Genomic DNA, 19,505 nt, shown 5'->3' on the forward strand with positions numbered 1-19,505 from the left:
AACAAAACGTCTGAAAAATAAGAGGAGAATATCTTCAGTGAACAATGATTTAAAAGGAATAGTTCACCCAAAACATTAATTTATCCCATAATTTACTCACCCTCAAACCATCCTAAGTGTATATGGTTTTCTTCTTCCAGCCAACACAATCAGAGTTATATTAAATAAAATCCTTCCCAGCTTTGTAATGGCACTGAACAGTGCCAAGTTTTTGAAGCTTAAAAACGCATCAATCAATCATAAAAGTAATCGATATATATCCAGTGGGGTTAATAAATGTCTTCTGAAGAAAAGCCATGCGTTTTTGTAAGAAAGATATCTGTATTTTATAACTTTATAAAATATAATCACTGGCTTCTGGCATGGCCATATGCGTGTTCATGATTGAGTTGAGTTCTGGCGGAAGGGTGACCTCTGACCTGACGCATGACGTAGGACGTATGGCGAAGACGTAGCGAAAGCTTAGGTTAGAATTGACGAACGCGGAAGTGCAGCGGATAGAGCAAAACACAAAATGCCGGTCATGAATTACAAGTCTAAAAAGAGACGTTTTGAAAGAAAAGGACTTTGATATAAGATTTCATATGTCGGGTCAGAGGTCATTCTTCCGCCGGAACTCAACTCTCTCATGAACTCGCGTACTGCTGTTGCCGAAAGCCAGTGATTATAGTTTATAAAAGTTATAAGCATGGATATTTTTCTTACAATAACCCATCGTTTCACTTCATTAACCCCCTGGAGTCGTATGGATTTTATGATGGATGGATGCGCTTTTTGGAGCTTCAAAAACTCGGGTCCATTCAATGCCATTGCAAAGCTTGGAAGCCAGTATACAATTTTATATAACTCTGACTGTGTTCGGCTCAAAGAACAAAGTAATATACACCTAGGATGGCTTGAGGGTGGATAAATTTAAGTTTCGGGTTACCTATTCTATTGTCACCATACTAATACTAACATATTAATTAGAAATAAATAAAATAAGTCCAAACTTGTTACCTTTGAACGAATTCCAGTGTGGATGCTGCTTCCTCTTGGTACTGCAAATTCAATATGTAAAACAAAGAGAACAATGCAGCAAGTCCAGAGAGAAAAGTTGGCTGCACACCCTCGCAGATTATTCGGCCTTCCAGACTGATCATCCATCGTTTCATCCATTGCTCCGGACTATCACCTGGACCATAAAGGAATGGATAAATTCATGTTTATTCTATGATCTCAGGAGAGCTTGGTGTAGAAAAGGTAGTGAGAAATTAATACATTATTTTATAAACTGAAAAAGGCACACAATGTCATGTCTTACAAGATAACAAAACCTAAAATATCTATATACAAATAAAAAAAGGAAAAGGAAAGCTTGTTTTAGTCTGTTTTTAACTTTAACTTTAACTTTTAACGCTAAGCCAGCTTCCGAGAGGGAAAAAAAGTAAAAAAGTTAAGTATAGTGATTGTGTTGTAAAGACTCAAACTTGGCATTGATGAATAAAAATGTCCTCAAATTCAAACCAGCACAGTGTAATAAAACATGATTCAAAGACAGTAAACTCTAGAATGAAGCACATAAATATGAATCCTCTCATAATAGTAAAACTTGTGAGAGCCTTGTTTTAGTAAAACAAATTGCAGATGTCTTATATGATATACTTACCAAGCAGGATCAAACGAGGACACACAGGCAGGTTACCCGTCTTTTCAAGGTCAGCAGGAGTGGCAGACATCTATTGTCAAAGATGACAATTTAAGACAACTGACAAATCTTAATGTGATCCTTGCTGATAACTTTGATAATATTCTACAGAGGTAAAAGGCTTTTTGTACTCAGAACAGGAATAGTTTATCCAAAATGATCATTCTCTCATCATTTACTCACCTTTATGTTGATTCAAACTGGTATGACAAAAAATATGATATTTTGATTGGAGTAAATTATGAGAGGACTATCATGTTTGGTTGAACCATTCCTATACAGGTGTTCATTGTAAGAACTAAAGATAAACTTACATTTTCTTGAAGAATGAGTCCTTCTTGCTTTTCCATGAAGTGAGCCATTAGGAGTTGAACAATGTGGTAAGATGAATCAATGGGTTCATCTTTGGAAAGGATTGACTTGACTTCGGAGTTGGTAGGCTTGCTTTTAAAAAACTCTACGATGCTCTTTCCACACTCCTCCATAGAAAGTTCGAGTGCACGCAGGACATTAATGTCAGTGAGAAGCTCAAAATGTGCGAACAGGCCTTTCTGAAAAAAGAGGTATGGCCACTTTTCCATCAACTCCGCAACAGAAGGTGCTGGCACAATATTTATTTGGCTTCATTGCAGGCAGAAAGTTGTCTCCATCAGTTTTTCTACTTCAGCTTTCTCAGCTCCCTTTGCACCTTCTCAACAGAATAGATGCTCCAGCTTCTGACGTTTAGTCTCAATGGAGACATCGCAGAGAAAACCTTCACGGCAGAGCTGACAAGGAAACACGTTGTAAAGAACAGATAGATTATCTAGTTAATAACTACCGAAGCCATCGATTCTCGTTAAAATACGTTATAAAATGGCTAAAACAGATGCAGTCACTGTCATGCTGCTAATAGGCCTAGTTCTGCGATCAAGCCAGCAGTGGTTTGCATTGGCACGTTTACAGAATTTAAAATTTTGTTCATACCTCACTTACCATTTACTGACAAAAAATAATAATTTGCACATGGGCCCGTTTCATAAACACTCATAATTCAAAACTCAAACTTCATAATTCACTTGCATGCTTGACAGTACAAACGCGTTCTGAATGTACGTGCAAATCATACCCATTCACTAACCGGCTTCTAATTAAAATTACAAAGGATTCACTGGATCTGTATTGTTATTTTATAAGTAGGCTACTTGATAACAGGGCGAATAAAATAAGCGCGAAGCGGCAAATTACACCGGCAGATAATAATGTCTCTCATGGACCGAATGCGCACGTTAACATTAACTTACCACACAAGAAAAAAAAAACTATTGATTTCGGTCATTTCCCATTCATCTTTTACTTGGATAAAGTTTGGTAAAATATATGCAGGCTGAATGAAATTTAGGGATTCTTACCTGTGATAAAACGGCAGTATGACGGCAGTCTGAGCTCAATTTCACTCGGTCGATCAATTAGTTGCCTAAAACACATAATTTAATGGAGGCATCTGATTTAAATCACAGAAGCTTCATTAGATGTTTAAGATGTTATATTTTAAAGTAATAGCTCATTTAAAGATAATACAATAATAAATCGTTGCAAACCTACCTCATTCAGATAATCCAAAATGCCGCCTTGTGCACATTGGATGCAAATACAAATAGGGTATAATACTGTTAAATAACAGTGACAACTGCTGTTGATCGACCACGCAACCCGAAGTGAACAAGTCTTCCCATAATGCATTGTAAAAAAAAAAGCAACTTGCTGTTATTACATGAAAGCAGCATTTTGCTGTTAAATTTCCATGTAAATTTACAGGAATTTTTTACAGTGTATGCGGCCAACAAATGGGACCTCCGGAGGATGCCGCCTTCCAAATGAGACGCAGCCAAAGTACATTCAGGACATTACTGATGTAAAAAAAACAGCACCATCACTATTTGAAAAAAGTTTTTTTTTATCAAATCTAGACAGGCCCAATTTCCAGCAGCCATCACTCCAACACTTTTTCTTTGAGTAATCATGCTAAATTGCTAATTTGGTACTAGAAAATCACTTGCCATTATATCAAACACTTCTGAAAGCTATTTGGTTCATTAAATGAAGCTTAACACTGTCTTTGTGTTTGTTTTTGAGTTGGCACATTATGCAATAGACTGGCATGTCTTAAGGTCAATATTAGGTAAAAAATAACCCTGTCCCTGCCAACCAAGTCACTCATGTTTCTCATGTTTCTCATGTTTGTCAGATCTGTTTGCTGTTAGTCATCTATAGTTTGTCAGTGCAGTCAGTAACGTAGCAGATTCAAAGGTAAGCATCACATCATCTTTTTGCAGCTCAGCAGACAAGTGTTTTTTTTTAAACTATGTTGTTACCTAGTTGGTGAGATGCAATACTGGAAAGTAAATAAACAACATCCATCTTATACTCTCCATGACAACAAATTTAGAGCTAACTAGCTAACCACGTAGCTACTTTTATCCCTTGTCAGCTGAGTGGAAGCTAATGTGTAAACATGTATTTTTTCAGTGTTCACAGTTTGGTACCCCCTTCAACCGAACAATTTCAGTTGATGCATTTACTAAATGTAATATTTAAAAGTCTGGTTTTCCACTGTTGAATGTTTCCCCTGAACTTGTATAGCAGAATACAGTGTAACACTGCTGCTGCTGTTTATCTCTTGACTCGGCAGGTGTAAATGCTTCAGTTTTACAACCTGCCTCTAATTGACTGACAGAATTAAAATTGTCAGCATTTGACTGATAGTAAACAGTACTACTGATGTTTATTTAGCTATTTATTTTATTTTTATTTTAGTGGTCAGCCATTGACTGATACTAAACATACAGTACTGATTTTTATTTAGTTATAATATTAATTTATTCTTTATTTAAATGGTCAGCCATTGATTGATACTGAACATACAGTACTGATATTTAGTACTGTTTAACTATTTATTGTATTTGTATTATTATTTATTTTCTCAGTGTTCATTTCTAGAATGTTTTGACAATGTTTAATAATAATGTCAAATATTCTTTGATAAAAATATTTAAGAAAGCAGCCTTCTGAAAGTTGGACACCATACTAGGAGGAGACGTGTGAGCGACAGCTCTGCGCACTTTGCTAGTCTTAATTATTTTAATGTTATACTCTAGTGAGATTCGATTCACCCAGTTACATACTTTTTCTTTGAGGTAAACCTGGCAATGAAGTAAAATCCTCAGACACTGGAGACTTTAAAAGACACTTACGTGTTCATGCTGAGGCCTCTGGCAGGCCTGCAGACTGGGGAAACTATTTGGAAGGCACATCGGGAAAAGAAATCCATCGTCAACTGTCCAACATCTTCGTGATGCTGATGAAGATTGTTGCTGACTTGGAGGATCTCGCTGTAATACATTGATCGATTACGGCAATGAAAACAAAGTTCTCTGAGTTGGTCACAAGAGTGGCAGATGTTGAGAAATGGATCGATTATCTGGAGTCATCGGAAAGGGAATTATCCGCTTATCCTGCCACGTCCAAAACAGACTTGGAACACATTTTGGAAAAACTGGAATTTTTTGAAAAATATGAGTGGAAGGAATAACATGGATTGTTGGAATTCTTGAGCATGAGGAGGGCCGAGATATGGTGAAATTCCTTGACGAGCTCTTCCAGAGTCTGCTTGACATAACAGGCCATAAGCTGGAAATCGAGCGAGCTCACAGAGTCCTGGCTTGCAGATCTGCTGATTGAGACACGCCCCTATCAATTCTGGCCAAATTTAAGAGATCATCTGACAAAGATCTCATGTTGTGCCAGGTGAGGAGCAAAGGAAAGCTTTCTTGGAAGAATCACAATATTTTCTTGTTCCTGTACTTTACGAATTCTACGAGAGAGAAACACGATCATCAACGGAAGATCACCTTTGCACTTATGTTTCCGGCCAAACTGAGAATAAACACCAAGGACAGCAGCAAAGTAATGGCATGTCCCAAACTGGCACTCTCCTTCATAAATACATTGGAGTAAGCCATTTGATGTTTCTTTTATTAGTGGACTGACTCGCTGTTCAGTGACTCAATTGTCTGAGGAAGCTGGGCACCATTTTTGCTTCTTTTTGCATTGGCACCGCCTAGCGGCTGAAGTTTGTTTTGTGGAAAGACACTTCCTTCAAGAAACTTTTGCATTGACGGAAGATCGTTTTTACACTAAAGTTCCTGGCCAGATTGAGAATGGACACTCTGGATGACCGCAAAATATATACATGCTCACATAAAGGACGTCTTTGATAAAGTTGATGGGCTGAGTAAGTCATTGTGTATTTTTATTTGATTTGATTTTTTGCACTGCCTCCGAGTGAGTTTGGCACTTGATCATCCAAGGAACCGGGATGCCTGTTTTGTTTCTTTTCGTAATGGTTCCGCCTATCAGCTGAAGCTTGTTTTGTGGAATTACACTGCTTCAGAACAGTTGTAGATGAATCAGTTCGATCTTTGTGCTTATGCCTCCTGTTGGCTGGAGTTTTGTTTTTGTGGAATATTTTTAAGGGACATTATAATGATTGCATCATCTGTCGTACTCATAACAGCTGTCTCACCGATCACTTGTTTGTCTGTCCGAAGAAACTGAACTGCTTTATATCAGCTTGAATTTGTTTTGTGTATGAACACCCCTTCGAGACCATTCTGTGAATTAATCTACATGTTCTTTGTGTTTCTTCTGCCTGTTGGCTGGGGTCTGTTTTACAAAGTTTGTTCTGTCATGTAATTTTGCCTCACAAAATTTTTGCTGAAGCACAGAACTTGAGCAATTTGATGGCAAAGTTGACGCGGGGGTTCTCGTAAGCATACATGTACCTTTTGAGTTTAGAGGGATTGACGCCAGTTAGCGCTGTCATGCGTGTGGTTAATGTGCACATTATTCTTTTTTCAGTTTTTTCTATAGAAGTTCAGGGTTTGATTGTTGCACTAATGGGGAATGTGGTCCGTATAAACTTTTTAAATTATTATTATATCAATATGTCAAATGTTAATGAGTAAGTTATCTCTCTCCACATGGAATGTGAATGGGTTGGGGCACCCCAAAAAAAGGTTATTTCTTTTCTTAAGTGTAAGAAATATGATATAGTGCTTCTTCAAGAAACACAGCTTTCCTCGCAGGAAGTTGAAAAATTTTGCAAGATATGGGTTTCTATTGTATTCTTTAGTGCTAGCTTGAGTAAGAGTAGGGGAGTCATTATACTGATAAATAAATATCTACAATTCAAATGTCTTAAACAGAGTAAAGAGAAATTCAGGGGCAAAGGTTGATTTTGGCTAATATTTACACACCTAACGCTGATGATCAGGGCTTTTTTATAGATCTTGAAGGGATGTTGCAAGCCGTTGGCACCCCTCATGATTGGGAGGAGACTTTAATCATTTGATGGACTCAATCCTTGATCATAGTGAAGCAAAAGAGTGTAAGCCCCCTAGAGCAACATTGCCACTTCACAGGATGTGTAAAAATCTTGGTCTTGCAGATATACTTGGCAACTTTTGAACCCATCTGGTAAGGAATATACATTGTTTTTTCATCAGTTCATAAGATTTTTTCTAGAATAGATTTTTATTTATATATATCTAAATCCCTCATTTCATCTGTTGTGGATTGCTCAATTGAAAACTAATTGTGATCTAATCTCAGATCACACCCTGGTGAGTTTAGAGGTGTTGCAACATATGGAGAAAAAGAGATCATGTAGTTGGTGCTTTAATGTATCCCTTTTGCAAAATCCTGATTTCCAACAAATGTTAAAGACTGAAATCAATGTCTAAATGGAGACCAACTGGTCCTCTGTATCCTCTGTGAGTGTGGCTTGGGAGGCATTTAAGTCAGTTCTTAGGGGTCAGATCATAATAATGCCTCATTCATCAAAAAATCCAAAGCATGAGAACTTGTAGAATTGGAAGGGAATATTAGAAGTGCTGAGGCAGAGCTGAAGCACCAAATGTCGCCTGATGGCCTCCGAGAGTTTTAGTTATTCAGGGCAAGACAGTCATATTTTGAGTCTGGGGACAAAGCAGGGAAGCTTTTGGCTAGATATATAAAACAGAGAGAGTCTTTTTCTACCATTCCCTCAGTGAAATCTGCTGGAGGTGAATTTTTTACCTCAGCCATTGATATTAATAATCCCTTTAAAGAATTCTATCTTGATCTTTATTGTTCCAAGTATTTGTTTACTTATGAGGATATTAGAAATTTTATGGAACCATTAGAACTTCCTAAATTGATGACTGAGCAAAAAAATGATCTTGATTCTGAGATAACCTTGGAGGAGATTTACAAGGTAATTAAGGCCTTACCTACAGGCAAGGCTCTGGGGCCAGATGGTTTTGCCACTGAATTTTTCAGATCTTTTGATTCAGAATTTGTTCCACTTTTGTTAGAAGTTTAAACAGAATTATTAAAGAATGGAAAGATTCTGCCAACCATGACACATTATATTTTTAAGATGTTTGAAATTAATGGGTTAAATTATATATATATATATATATATATATATATATATATATATATATATATATATATATATATATATATATATATAAAGTGTGTGTATTATTTTATGTGACCACAGGGGTGTTCTTTGGGGTTGGATTGGTGTCTGGGGAGGGATATTAATGAGGGTTAAAGTTAAATGTTGATTCAGTGTGTACATGTTGTGTGTTTCTCTGTTCTGTTATTTTCTTTGAATCAATAAAAATGGTTAATTCTAAAAAAAGTAAGCAGCCTTCGGAGTACCTTTTGCATAGTCACATTGGTGCACAATCCACATAGAAAAGGTCTGTTTTCATTCCAGCTCATAAATTTACAGTATCCGTCCCCATATCGGTAATGGGTGATTTGTTTTATTTTTTTTTGCCCTCTAAAATTGGTATCGGTCTCAATCCCATATCAGTTGCGCTCTACTTGAAATTGCCAAAAAACTGAAGATTTCATACAAAGGTGTACACTACAGTCTTCAAAGACAAAGTACAATAAGGACAGAAAGAGATCTGGAAGGCCAGATGTACTACTAAACAAGAGGATATGTACATCATAGTCTCTAATTTGAAAAATAGACGCCTCACATGTCCTCAGCTGACAGCTACATTGAATTCTGCCCGCTCAACACTAGTTTCATGTACAAGAGTAAAGAGAAGACTAAGGGATGCAGGCCTTATGGGAAGAATTGCAAAGAATAGGCCACTTTTGAAACAAAAAGAAAAGGTTCGAGTGGGCATAGAAACACAGACATTGGACAACAGATAATTGGAAAAGAGTGTTTTGGATCTTAAAACCATTGAGCTTTTGTGGAATCAGCTAGACTGTAAGGTGTTTGAGAAGTGCCCGACAAGACAGCCACATCTATGGCAAGTGCTATCCTGAGGAACTGGACAACCTGACAGCTAGAATGCAGAGTCCTTGCTGCATATGGAGGATTTTTGAAGTCTTTGACGACTCTTTGAAGTAGTTTAAACTTTTCAAATTGTAGTAGTAATTTTTCACGTTATTTATATCCTGACTATACATTGTGATCAGATGAATGCCACTTGGGTGAATAAAAGTACACATTTCTTTCCATAAGAGCAAAATCTGTACATTATTCCAAACTTTTGTCCGCCAGTGTATATTCACAGTTGAAGTCAGACGTTTATATACACTTAGGTTGAAGTAATTAAAACTCATTTTTTAACCATTCCACAGATTTCATATTATCCAACTATAGTTTGGGCAAGTCGTTTAGGACATCTTCTCTGAGCATGACAAGTAATTTTTCCAAAAATTGTTAACAGACACTGTGGTAGGGCGGGGCCGGGTCGTGATCATACACACCCGTTCCCTTTTCAGGCTAATCAAGCCTCCGAGAGGGATAAAGGTCGACTGCGGGGGGTTGTGCGGGAGAGAGAGATAGTTTACGGACATGTCCGTCGTGTGTGTTTGTTTAAGTTTATCATTAAAACTATTATTTATATTGTCAAGCCGGTTCTCGCCGCCTCCTTTCCATTTGATTTCTTTACAGACACATTGTTTCACTTTTAATTGATTATATCACAATTCCAGTGGGTCAGAAGTTTACATAAAACGTTAACTGTGCCTTTAGGCCTTTAGCTTAGGATAGTCAATTGGAGGTGTAACTGTGGATGTATTTTAAGGCCTACCTTCGAACTCTGTGCCTCTTTGCTTGACATCTTGGGAAAATAAAAATAAATCGGTCGCATTCTGTCTCCTAAAGATGAATGAAGTTTGGTGCGAAATGTGCAAATCAATCCCAGAACAACAGCAAAGAACCTTGTGAAGATGCTGGTGGAAACACAGTACAGTACAATAACACAAAATACACATGCTAAAAATACATTGAATACTCTGAAAAACATAAAATAGTATATGCAGTGTTGTTTCTAAAACCAGATAAAACTAATTGATCTTGTTTTAAGGATTTTTTTATATTTTTACAGGATAGCTACAAAAATTATCAAGAATACCTAAATATCTAAAGTCTTACTAGAAAAAATTAATTATGATCCAATGTGAGTTTTATTGATAAACAATATGATCATGCCTGGTAACACGTGCATGTTACTGGCTAGAAATAAGATTTTAGATTTGCGTAAAGCTGTCAATTTACACAAGGTTTATTTCTATTTCTTTTACTTCAAACGTCTCTGTCTGCTCGTATGAATGCAACACATCATAAGTGTTTCATCGCTGTTCAAATGCACTTTGGATTGCATCATTTATATGTATAAATGTTTTCCATCTGTAAGGACATAATATTAAATGAAACAAATGACAATAAATTGCAAAGTAATCTCTTCAGTAATCAAAATATTTTTTGAATGTAACCGTATTTTAATTACCAATGGTTTAAATTGTAACCGTAGTGGAATACAGTTACTTATATTTTGTATCTTAAATACGTAATCCCATTACATATATTCCGGTACTCCCCAACCCTGTGTGTTTGTGTGTGTGTGTGTATATATATATATATATATATTTTTTTTACATTTATGCATTTAGCAGACGCTAAATACATAAATGTAAATGCAAGCGACTTACGACCAAATTACTGAAGTTCAAATGAGACCACGTTAACCGTTAACTTATACCATTAATAGCACACTCTGAATTAAATTTCAGATCTTAAAGGTGCAGTATGTAAGATTCAGAAACCCTTATTGACACCTGTGGCCATTAAGTGAACTGCAGCCAGCTACAATTTGCTCGTGCTCACACTTGTGCACACACTCCATAGGGACACGAGCATCGACCAAAACAATGACGTAACGTACAAAGAAACAATATGATTCACCGGCATCATGCTGACAGACGAGGTAGCATAATTAAAATGACAGTTATGATTGTTTTACTAGAAATTTGACACTGCATTTTATATTTGACTCTCTAGTGCTGGAACAGGGCTAAAACAAAGCGGGGATATAGATCTGAATATGCCAGACTGTAGTTTAAAGTAATCACTTTTTTCTGCATGATACATAGGCTATTGTATAAATGTAGTCAATGTCGGCATTAGCTAGCTAGCCAGCTTTATCAATAGCTGTTAGCTAAATTTGATGGATGATGACAAATGCAGTTTATAAAATAGACTGTACATTATAAATATGTTGAGACAATTCAGTATTGATGTGATTCCATCACAACTGTCATTTTGATGTGCGCTATTATATCGATGCGCTATTGTTTTATAATAATAGATTGTATATATTTTCTGTATTACCAAGTTACCACCTAGGGAAGGAGATATTGCCCCAAGTGAAGGAGTTTAAGTACTTCAGGGTCTTGTTCATGAGTGATGGGACAATGGAGCGGGAGGTTGGCCGGAGAATCGGGGCAGCGGTGGTGGTTTTGCACTCGCTCTATCACACCGTTGTCACGAAAAGAGAGCTGAGCTGGAAGGCAAAGCTCTCGATCTACTGGTCAATTTTTGTTCCTATCCTCACCTATGGTCATGAAGGCTGGGTCATGACCGAAAGAACTAGGTTGTGAGTATAAGCGGCCGAAATGGGCTTCCTCAGAAGGGTGGCGGGCTTCTCCCTTACAGATAGGTTGAGGAGCTCAGTCATCCGTGAGGAGCTCGGAGTAGAGCTGCTGCTCCTTTGCGTCGAAAGGAGTCAGTTGAGATGGTTTGGTCATCTGGTATGGATGCCCCTTGGCCGCCTCTTAGGGAGGTGTTTCAGGCATGTCCAGCTGGGAGGAGGCCTCGGGGAAGACCCAGGATTAGGTGGAGAGATTACATCTCCACACTGGCCTGGGAACGCCTCGGGGTCCCCCATTCAGAGCTGGTTAATGTGGCCCAGGATAGGAAAGTTTGGGGCCCCCTGCTGGAGCAGCTGCCCCCGCGACCCGACTTCGGATAAGCGGCTGAAGATGGATGGATGGATGGTTGGATGGATGGATGGATGGACCAAGTTATGTTACACTAATGAATGGATCTTTTTACATCATCTTGAACAATGTCTAGCATTCATTTAATGTATTATTGTAGTTTACCTTGCTGAATAATTACAGATTAACATTGTTATGACAGTTACTGTGCAGGTAAGATCAATTTAGCTAAAATTGCACAGATCAATCCTTATGGCACTATATTTCACATGCTTTGCAGTTATGTAAGCTTACCTGTCCAATAAAAAAATGCCAATTCAGTGTCTGTTTTGATCCCCAAAACAAACAAAGTTCCCTCCAAGAATCAAATGCTCTGCCAATGTTCACTCTAGTTTTCGCTCTACCATGATCACGTTTCTGCTTAGCCAGATAGGAATCAGTATATAAATGTTTTTTTTTGGGCTTAACCTAACAAGAGTTAGGTTAAATTTAATATAAAGGTAATCCAAAAGTAATCTGATTAGATTATCTAAAATTATAATCGAAAATTTTGCATTACTGATTAAAACATTTTATGTAAATTGTAATCAGTACCAGATTGCAATTTAGATCTACCCAGCACTGGTTGGAGAACTTCATTTAATTTTAAACCAACATGAACTGATCAGCCACAACATTAAAACCACTGACAGGTGAAGTGAATAACATGTGCAAGTGAACAGTCAGTTCTTTCTTTATTTATTTTTTCTCCCCTTTTCTCCCCAATTTGTTACTGCCATTTCCCAGTGCACTCTAGGTCCTCGTGGTGGCGTAGTGAATCAAGTCAATCCAGGTGGTGGAGGACGAATCTCAGTTGCCTCCACGTCTGAGACAGTCAGTCCGCGCATCTTATCACGTGGCTTGAGTGCATTACCGCTATTCTACGTGGCATCCACGCACAACTCACCACGTGCCCCACCGAGAGCGAGAACCACATTATAGCGACCACGAGGAGGTTAACCCAACATAACTCTACCCACCCTAGCAACCGGGCCAATTGGTTGCTTTGGAAGCCTGACTGGAGTCACTCAGCACACCCTGGATTCAAACTTGTGACTCCAGATGTGGTAATCAGCATCTTTACTAGCTACACATGCCCCTGGTGAACAGTCAGTTCTTGAATTTCATGTGAAGTGCTTTGACAAGGGACAAATTGTGATGGCTAGATGACTGGGTCAGAGCATCTCCAAAACGGCAGGTCTTGTGGGGTGTTCCCAATATGCAGTGTTTAATACCTACCAAAAGTGGTCCAAGGAAGGACATCAACAGGGTCATGAGCACCTAAGGCTCAATGATGAGCATGGGGAGCGAATTCAAGCCCATCTGGTCCGATCCAACAAATTAAAAACTTAATGCTGGCTATGATAGAAAGGTTTCAGGACACACAGTGCATTGCAGCTTGCTGCATATGGGGCTGCGTAGCTGCAGACCAGTCAGAGTGCCCATCCAGACCCCTGTCCACCGCCGAAAGCGCCTACAAATGGGCATGTGAGTATCAGAACTGGCTCCATCAATGGAAGAAGCTGGCCTGGTCTGATGAATCATGTGTTTTTTAAGATCATGTAGGCGGCCGGGTGCCTGTCCATCATTTAACTGGGGAAGAGATGACAGCAGGATGCACCATGGGAAGAAGGCAGGCCGGCGGAAGCAGTGTGATGCTCTGAGCAATGTTCTGGTTGGAAACCTTGGGTCTTGGCATTTATGTGGATGTTACTTTGACACGTACCACCTACCTAAAGATTGTTGGAGACCACATACACCCCTTAATGGCAACGGTATTCCCTGAATACATTAGGAATACATTAGGAGGCAGTGGCCTCTTTCAGCAGGATAATGCAAAAAATTGTTCAGGAATGGTTTTAGGAACATGAGAAAGAGTTCAAGGTGTCTTGGCCTCCAAATTCCCCAGATCTCAATCCGATTGAGCATCTATGGGATGTGCTGGACCAACAAGTCCGATCTATGCAGGCCCCATCTCGCAGGACTTCAGTACACCTTCAGATGTCTTGTGGAGTCCATGCCTCGACGGGTTAGAGCTGTTTTGGCGGCAAAAGGGGGACCTACACGATATTAGGCAGGTGGTTTTAATGTTGTGGCTGATCGATGTAATTCTGCACAGAGGTCTCAAGTTGTATCTACTCATCAAACATTTAAATGAATGCAGTTAAGAAAAAAAACTTTGCTGAAGAAGCCTGCAGAATAGGAAGATAATTCTTCCTTCAGCATTTTACATTTACATTTATGCTTTTGGCAGATACTTTTATCCAAAGCAACTTACAGTGCCCTTACTACATGGACAATCCCCCTGGAGCAACCTGGAGTTAAGTGCCTTGCTCAAGAACACAGTGGTGGTGGCTATGGCAACCTTCTGCTTAGCAGTGCAGTGCTTTAGCCCACTATGCCTCCACCACTCCCAGCACTGAAGAAGGCCTGTAATGTCAGCTAATTGGCAGAGATTATGTGCAAATCTTTTTCACTTAGTCTCATATTGAAAAGTGAAAGATATTTTGGAAACTACATAAATATGTTTATGTTACTGGTCTTCCATGTTTAACATGTGGATCATCAGTCTTTGAACTACAAATCTGTTATATATATATTTCTTTTTTCTTTATCAGTGCATTTTATTTAATTAAAATGTGAAATTGATTGCAATTTGTGGTAAAGTAGCAAAGTTTTACTTTCAGAAGTCAGAAGTATTACTCACCCATCTCAAGAGCATTTATATTTTTTCCTGTAGTTCTGGTTGCACTGTGAATTCTTTCTTGTTTACACTTAGATATGAAACCGTTGGCCACACTTGGCTTTACCGAGCTCCATGCAGGGCTCATTCAAGCAGTCGGCCCCACAGTCTGCTGCTATGAAAGGGCTCCCATTCCCTTTATTCTCTGAGGAGCCAGAGGTGTCAGAAATATAGACACGCTTTCACGTGACAAAGACTTTGCCAGCATTTTCTCCCCATCTCTTAAGCCTGGCATTCTGTCTGCACATACAGGTATTGAGGGCTCTGTGAATAGTGTCAAACTTCGTACTTCTCATTTTGCTTCCTGTACATGTAAAAAGAAAAGTGCAGTGTTTTCCTTTGTGGTCTCTCTCGCTGTCCTACATTTTTTTTTCTTGAAGCACCATATTTAAGGCACAGTCGCTCACTTTGTCTATGGGCCATTGTCCATTCGTCTGTTGCATAGATCACCCTCGTAGTTTTTGTTTCCGTAATGTATGCAGGCAAGTCTAGACTACTTTTTTTATCTCCTTTTTTTTTTTCTCTCTCTTATTTTGCTGGACAATGGAAAGTAGTTTCAGTATTTTTCAAATATACCATCATATTCAATTTTGTATAAATTTGGATTGAAGGTAGGTTACAAAAGGAATTGCTTGTAGCAATAATATTATAGATTTGCTCTCCAGCGGATTCTGTAACTAGGAACTTATACCATGGTCTGTTAATCGTAGACATTGAATATAATTCTTGCATGTCTGTTTAGACTGATTGTCATTCTGCTCACCAGTGTCTTTGTATGAGTCCCCTATTCCTCAATTATCTGCAATGAGTATTTTCAGCGAAAAGATAAATTCTCATGTTGAGATATTTTGCCATTGCAAAGTTCAAGCCAAATGAATCTTGGATGAATGAGTTGTAGAGAGATATGTAATGGAAAATTCTGATGTTTCCTAAAACTTTGTTTTTGATATATCTCTAAATAGACAGTGTGGATCCAAGCAAGTGATTGAAGTCATATTTTACAATGTTACATCCCCCAAAGTTTAAAGTCTTGTTCATTATAAAGGTAAACATATTTTTACTCCTTACATAAGTTGTCCCATGAAATAGACCATATGGTACTGTATGTTCTTTGCAGCGTGCTAAACTGCAGAGTGCCGACTACGCGATTTTCATGTGAAGACTTTAAGTCTGCGTGTTTGGCAGCCTTTTGTTCGCTTTTCATGCTTAAGAAGCTCTTTATATTAATCAAGTGTCAGATGACAGACAATTATGTAAAATGTGTTCTTTGAAATAGTAATGACCATTAAAATGTGTGAAGTTCCCACGTTGTAGTGGGAGCTGCTTGTTGGATTCACAACCTTGGGTGGCTACCGGTGGCTTGCTGGGAGGTTTGTCTGTGTGTTGTTGCCGACTTCCCTTTACTTCCCATTACTGACTGCTAATTCCCAGAGGAATTGGACTCTCTTTGCCAAGGACTTTGTATAGGACTATGCCGCATGTTTTAAGAGAAACATCTTACAAAAATAATGTTTTGCAATTACAGCATATTAGTTATTTTCATAAAATAATCCATATATTTTGTATTTACTTAAGAATTGTTTGGTTATAAAATATTTTTTTTCATTATGTCAGAGCTCTGAAAGACCATTGTTGCAATTAGAAAAAAACAAACAAAGTTAAACCCTTCAATTAAAATCAACTGGTCCATAGTATGATTAATATGGTCATTGCTCAGAAATATGTATTCTACTGAACAGCTGACAGTGCCCCAGGTTTAATATACTATTCAGCTGGCATACAAGTCTGAAGCGTTCTTTTTGCCTTCACACCTGAAAGCCCAGGTTTCTGGCCTGTGACTGAAGACCTGTAGAGAGGTTCACAATAGGCTGTCTCAAAGCATTTTAAGAGTGTGAGAAATTAGCTTGTCTAGACAAGTGCATGTCTACATTCAAAAAGCAAAGTATTTGTGCGTTTATGCCCTTAGGAGAATAGTGTAAATATGTGAGAACTCCTATTATGCAATGTTTTTTAAGTGTACAAATATTAGATCTTTGAAATTTTGTTTCTGGCAAATCACACTTGAACTTAAGTTTTGACTAACTCACATTAAATGGTTTGCATTATGTAGTGATCATATTTTTACAATGTGAAACTATATATATATCTTGTTTTTTCAGGACATCAAGACTCTCACCGGTGTTCCCGAGGAGCATATTAAGACCCGCAAGGTTCGTATCTTTGTGCCTGCCTGCAATGCCATGCAGTCTGGAGTCAAAAACACACAGAAGTGGAAAATGGATTTTGATACCAGGGAACGTTGGGAGAACGCACTGATGGGCTGGGCTTCCACGTGAGTACAAATCATTGTGATCATTTTACCCTGGCCTCTCAAACCAACCCTAGAATCCCTTAAAGAAATAGTTCACCTTGGTGCTAGTTGTTCAGCACCAAAAACAAAAAAAGCTTCATGCACTTATGAACGTGCAACGGATGTCAAGATTGTCAGTAAAAAATGTTTCTCACCAGAACTTTCCTAATGCCTTTAGAAGACTTGGAATATGATGCACGAGTTGCATGCACTACTTTTATTATACTTTTGTGTCCTTTTTTAAGCTTTGAAGTGAATAAATATCAACCGCCATCATATAAGACAGACCAGGATATTCATTGACTTTTCCTTTTGTGTTCTTAATAAGAAATTCATACAGGTTTGGAATGACATAAGGGTTAGTCAATTTTGACTGAAATTTTAATTTTGGGTGACTATTCCTTTAAGGACTTTTGATTTACTAAATACAGTGTGTGAAGTAATTCATCCATCCATCCATCGTCAACCACTTATCCTGTGTACAGGGTCGCGGGGAGCTGGAGCCTATCCCAGCTAACATTGGGCGAAAGGCGGGGGACACCCTGGACAGGTCGCCAATCCATCGCAGGGCCACACACAGACAGACATACACTCACACTCACCTCCACATCCACATCCACACCTAGGGCAATTTTTTTTTTTTGGAGACACCAATTAACCTAGCCTGCATGTCTTTTGGATGGTGGGAGGAAGCCGGAGTACCCGTGAGAGAACCCACGCAGACACAGGGAGAACATGCAAACTCCACACAGACAGGCCGGGGCAACCAGGGTTTGAACCCACGACCTTCTTGCTGTGAGGCGACAGTGCTAACCGCTGCACCACCGTGCGGCCCCCGTGTTTTTGGAAATTGGAAATTGGAAATTTTTCCCTAAATTTCCAATTTAGGGAAAATCCGGACGAGCCCCCTGTCCAACATGGTGCTGACATTTAGTACTAAGGAGGACGTGATTGCTTTTGCAGAGAAGAATGGTAATTTGTTTTATTATCTTTCCAACATCATTACCATATTTTTAAGTACAATAATGTTCTGATCAGAATCGCATCCAAAAAATGTCTTTTGAGTGAAAGGACATTGAACTTTGTGAAGGAAATGTGTTGTTTGTGGCATAAAGATGTGCATTTATCCTCACCCTGTCTTCAATGTGGAGTTTAAGCTACTCAGCAGCAGCAGTGGACATCACCCAAATCCAATCTGTAAGATATACTTGGCTGAGAATGTTTATTTTTACAGGTTGGAGTTATGATATAACAGAAAAGAGAGTCCTGAAACCGAGAGTGAAGTCATATGGAGCAAACTTTTCATGGGACAAAAGGACAAGAAGGTCGACCAAGTAGACTGTCATTTCTTCCTGTCTGTATTATCTTTAACAGACCTGTAAAGAATAACATGCTATCTATATCTAATAAAGGATCTATCTTCACAACACCAGAGGTTTTATTTCTAATGATATCTTGAATTTTACTGTATGAATTGTATTAAGTTTAAATACACAATGGTTCTGTTAGTGTGAGTACACACCTACTTATGTGACTTAAACCTAAATTGGTATTGCGGATGGTGGTGCCTTTATCAAAAGCCTTTATCCCTCTCGGAGGCTTAATGTTATCTCTCCGGGCAGGTCGGAGGCACTCCAGCCTCTGGCGGACGGAACGCCTGGCTGTGTTCTCAGCCCTGACCGCTCTAGGCAGTCGGTTAGGAGCCCCTTCTCCCCTCGCGGCTGCTGTGTTTGGGTGGATGGTAGTGGCGAGAACTCTACTACGGCGTATCCCTCCTCCTTCCCGGATTTCGGCACCAGTGTAAAGCAGTTCAATGGAAAGGAGGAGGCAAGAACCGGACTGGCGATATAAACAATATTTTAATGATTAACTTAAACAAAAGACAAACACACACACATGACGGACATGTCCGTAAACGATCTGTCTCTCTCTTGTCGCACCACCATCCGCAATCGGCCTTTATCCCTCTTGGAGGCTTAATTAGCCTGATAAGAGACCGGATGTGTATAATGCATTGCCAATGTGCATTTTTGTAGTTTGTTAAGAAAAACCTAAAACTATTTGTGATTCATTTGAAAGTTATAATTTCTGTTTAATATGTTTAAATGAATAGTTAACCCAAAAATTAAAACTAAAGTGACTTAAACCTAAATTGTTATGGTATGTTTGTTAAATCATCATAAATGATAAAACAGATATAACAATATTTTGCAATAACATTACAATGTAACTATTAATAACTTTTGAGAGGGCTCATGCCCATTGTACAGTGGAAGTGTGTGTGTACTGAGCAGTGTTCCCTTTACAAAAAGCTTCACTATGATGCTGCGCTGCTAAGCGCTATGGGG

At 38.6% G+C, this 19,505-nt stretch overlaps 1 protein-coding gene across 2 annotated transcripts in view; it reads left to right on the plus strand.

The window, feature by feature from the left end:
- Positions 1-18,563, plus strand: part of LOC127643105 (NADH dehydrogenase [ubiquinone] iron-sulfur protein 4, mitochondrial-like) — a 53,582-nt gene extending 35,019 nt beyond the window's left edge. Inside the window, exons 3-5 of one of the 2 annotated variants that reach the window (XM_052125677.1) lie at positions 16,967-17,139; positions 18,062-18,129; positions 18,392-18,563. In XM_052125677.1, the coding sequence (XP_051981637.1) occupies positions 16,967-17,139; positions 18,062-18,129; positions 18,392-18,495 (345 nt within the window). In that variant the 3' untranslated portion in view covers positions 18,496-18,563. Of the gene's footprint in view, positions 1-16,966; positions 17,140-17,642 lie in introns of both variants that reach the window. The other variant, XM_052125676.1, reaches the window with a different exon arrangement.
- The last annotated feature ends 942 nt before the right edge of the window (positions 18,564-19,505 follow it).

Source organism: Xyrauchen texanus, chromosome 4, assembly GCF_025860055.1.
Source record: "Xyrauchen texanus isolate HMW12.3.18 chromosome 4, RBS_HiC_50CHRs, whole genome shotgun sequence".
Lineage (NCBI taxonomy): Eukaryota > Metazoa > Chordata > Actinopteri > Cypriniformes > Catostomidae > Xyrauchen > Xyrauchen texanus.